Raw genomic sequence first — 3,198 nt, forward strand, 5'->3', positions numbered from 1 at the left:
CCAACTTCTTATATGAAGTCACTTCTGTCGGTGCCCGCGCAGAAGAAGGGATCCAATTGGGTTCCACACACAAGTCTTAAGATGAGTGGATGAAAGCTGTGGGAGAAAAGTTTGTGCAGCAAAGCAGCGATTTTCCTCTTTTGGAGTTTTGAAGGGCTGGCGTGTGTGCGTGTGTGCACGTGCGTGCACGTGGCTCCACATCTCGCCTCCCCCCTTGTCATGGAGCTCCCCTGAGTTTGCCTCTCTGTGCTTTGGCACTAGAAGTCACCTCCTTTGGTGTTCGGCAGGCAGGTACACAACAGGAGCAGCTCTCTCTCTCTGAGCTGTTGAACTTTTGGGGAGAGGAAGAAAGAGAAGAGGAAGATTAAAAACAGCCGTGTGATGTGGAGTGCCGAGCTGCCTCCTGAGGATTCCTGGCATAATAATTTAAATGATCAAATGATACAGAGGAGACTTGTTAGCTGAGAAACAGCCTCCTAGTTGGCCCCATGGGCCCTGTGCTGCCGCGCATGCATTGCAAAACAGCTCCTCTGTTGTGCTAAAGAATCCCTCCTTTTTATTTTTTCCACCCCCTTTTCAGGAGTGCACTATTTCTACACTTTACCTAGGTGTATACTTGGCACTTCTGTCACATATTTATTATAATCCTTTTGTCTGTTCTTGCCATTTATCAGCGCGATAGAAGACTAATTAGATTTGATTCCTCAAACACGTGGGCCTGAGCAGAACTTGTGTCATTAGGTCCAAGCCTGTGAAATGTTCAAAGGCGGCTGAGAGGAAAGTCTAAGAGTCACTCTTTGGAAACAAGTCTCTGTGGAATAGTCTGAAATGCAGAGAACTCTGTAATGTGCTTTACACAGCGCGCCTCGTAAAACTGCTATTTTGCTTTTTTTGAAAAGTAGCAGTCTGTATTATATGAATCCCGGTGATGTCGTTTTCTTTTTTCCTCTCAGATCCAGCTCCTGTGCTGGAGGCCTCGCACTCCCTGGAGGAACGGCTGCAGCAGCTCCACAGCTCAGCCCCGGACAGCGAGGCCCTGGTGCGAGAGCTCAGCCGGCACTGGAAGAAACACCTGGACTGCCTTGAAGCCAAAGGTAAGGCCAGCTCATCCTCTGCAAGGAGCGTCCTAATGGCGGGTTAGTAGACGCCTGAAGTGCTGGAGCGGTTGTTGACTTCATCCAAGGAGTCCAACAGTTCCGTCCTGCTGTAAGATGGCTGCTTGTTTCATTCACACAGAGCCCACAGGGGACAGTCCAGCAGATGCAGCTGTGACAGAGAAAACCTCAGTATCTAGCTCTCCATCCTCCCTGATGACCCCCAGCAGCACGTCGGCCCCTGGGGCCCCAGACTCGCCTCAGCAGAACCACCAGGACCAGGCTGAGGGCCAACGGTGAGAACTAGAAACTTCTCATTCACTTGTGCTACACAAACAGATTGATTGCTTCCTGTTTATTCTGTAAGTGAACATCTCTACGTCTAATGAATTGGACTGGATGAAATAGATCTCTACAAAGATAATTGAACAAATCATTCTAAAGAGACTAATCAGAGCTTCATCACATTCATACACTGATGGGACACACATCAGAGGCTATGAGGGGTTCAGTGTCTTGCCCAGTGACACTTCGGCATGTGGCTGCTGGTGGATTCGAACCCCCAACTCTCGCATTGGAGGACGACTGCTCTAACCACTCAGCCACAGCCGCCCTGAACACTTGTTGTTTATGTAAACAACGAGGTTCTGATTTTATATCCATGTGACAATGATGGTGTCGCCCACATCATTTACAACCACTGACAAAATGCATGTATTGGTAAAAATGTCTGTTTGATGTTGTTTGGTTGATTGTTTTAATCTGTGGGGAAAAAATCAAAAGCTGGAAACTTAATGTCGTGGAGCGAAAAGGGGGAACTGGAAATACCGTCCGTCCATCCTTGCATGTTGTGAGCATGATTACTTAAAAAAGAAGCGAGTTGAGACTTTTATTTTGGTGTGTGGCTACATCTGGGCTTAAGAAAGTTTCCTTTGAAAAATTGGATTGTCACATCAGAATCCAAGATGGCTGCCACCATAAATGTCTGTGCATCTTTTGAGCTGGATAAAGTGAAAAATAGATGCGGTACCAACTTCCATTTTGATGTGTGGCTGCGTCTAGGTGTAAAAAATGCCACCAGGAAAATGTTGCCAGGTCAGAATCCTAAATGACCACCCCCTTATACACATGTCAACTGACCACCCCATAATTTAAGAAAACTGCACGTTCTAGTTTTTATTTTGCTTAAAAGTAAAGTTTCCTTAAACAATTGAGGTGGGCCAAGATTTATCTAGAGTGACCAAGGCCACCACTGGCCACCCCCTGGCTCCATCACTGCATCTGGTGGTGGATAAAACTGCTCCCTCCATTCGCCAGGATCCATCACTCTGCGGTGCTTTGGACAAGCTATAAATAAAAATAAAACTACCTTTACTCGTACAAACAGTGTAACTCCTAACCCCTTGAATATATTGCACCAAAAACATTAAGGTTTACTTACATTCCCTGTTCTATTCTGGTACAAAAAAACACTCATTGCAAAAATGACAAACATTCACTATTCAAATCCCTCAGCAACCGGAGACATGGATGTTTCAACAGCTGGCCTTGTAGAACATCCTCTAAATGAAAGGCCGAGCAGTCACTGAAGAAATGCACATCGCTCGACATCTTTTATACCAAAGATTAAAATAAAATCATGTTTTTTGTAAAAATGAGTTTTGGTCAAAATTTTAAAACTTTCTGTGCAACAAAATTGAGAATCTTCAATCTGTTAATGCTCAGAGTATGCACTGCAGATGACTCTCAGCTACTGCCACACTAAATACTCACTCAGCATGTGAGTACACATGCAGTTTGTTAGTACAGTTGTTATAGTCAAAACCTCCAGCTGTGACTATAGGAGCCTCTGAAAACCACTGATCATCCATCCATCCATCATCCAACCATCATCCAACCATCATCCATCCATCATCCATCCATCATCCATCCATCCATTATCCATCCATCATCCATCCATCATCCATCCATCATCCATCCATCATACTTCATCCAACCATCATCCAACCATCATCCAACCATCATCCATCCATCAACCATCCATCATCCATCCATCCTTCATCATCATCCAACTATCATCCATCCATCCATCCATCCATCCATC

The 3,198-nt window shown here is 45.2% G+C and overlaps 1 protein-coding gene across 1 annotated transcript in view; it reads left to right on the forward strand.

Annotated features, from left to right (window-relative positions):
* Window positions 1-3,198, forward strand: part of cux2b (cut-like homeobox 2b) — a 159,353-nt gene that overhangs the window by 131,628 nt on the left and 24,527 nt on the right. The window contains exons 5-6 of the mRNA XM_037681252.1: window positions 954-1,094; window positions 1,237-1,390. Of these exons, the coding sequence (XP_037537180.1) occupies window positions 954-1,094; window positions 1,237-1,390 (295 nt within the window). The remainder of the gene's footprint in view (window positions 1-953; window positions 1,095-1,236; window positions 1,391-3,198) is intronic.

Source organism: Nematolebias whitei, chromosome 8, assembly GCF_014905685.2.
Source record: "Nematolebias whitei isolate Nwh7 chromosome 8, NemWhi1, whole genome shotgun sequence".
Taxonomy (NCBI): Eukaryota; Metazoa; Chordata; class Actinopteri; order Cyprinodontiformes; family Rivulidae; genus Nematolebias; species Nematolebias whitei.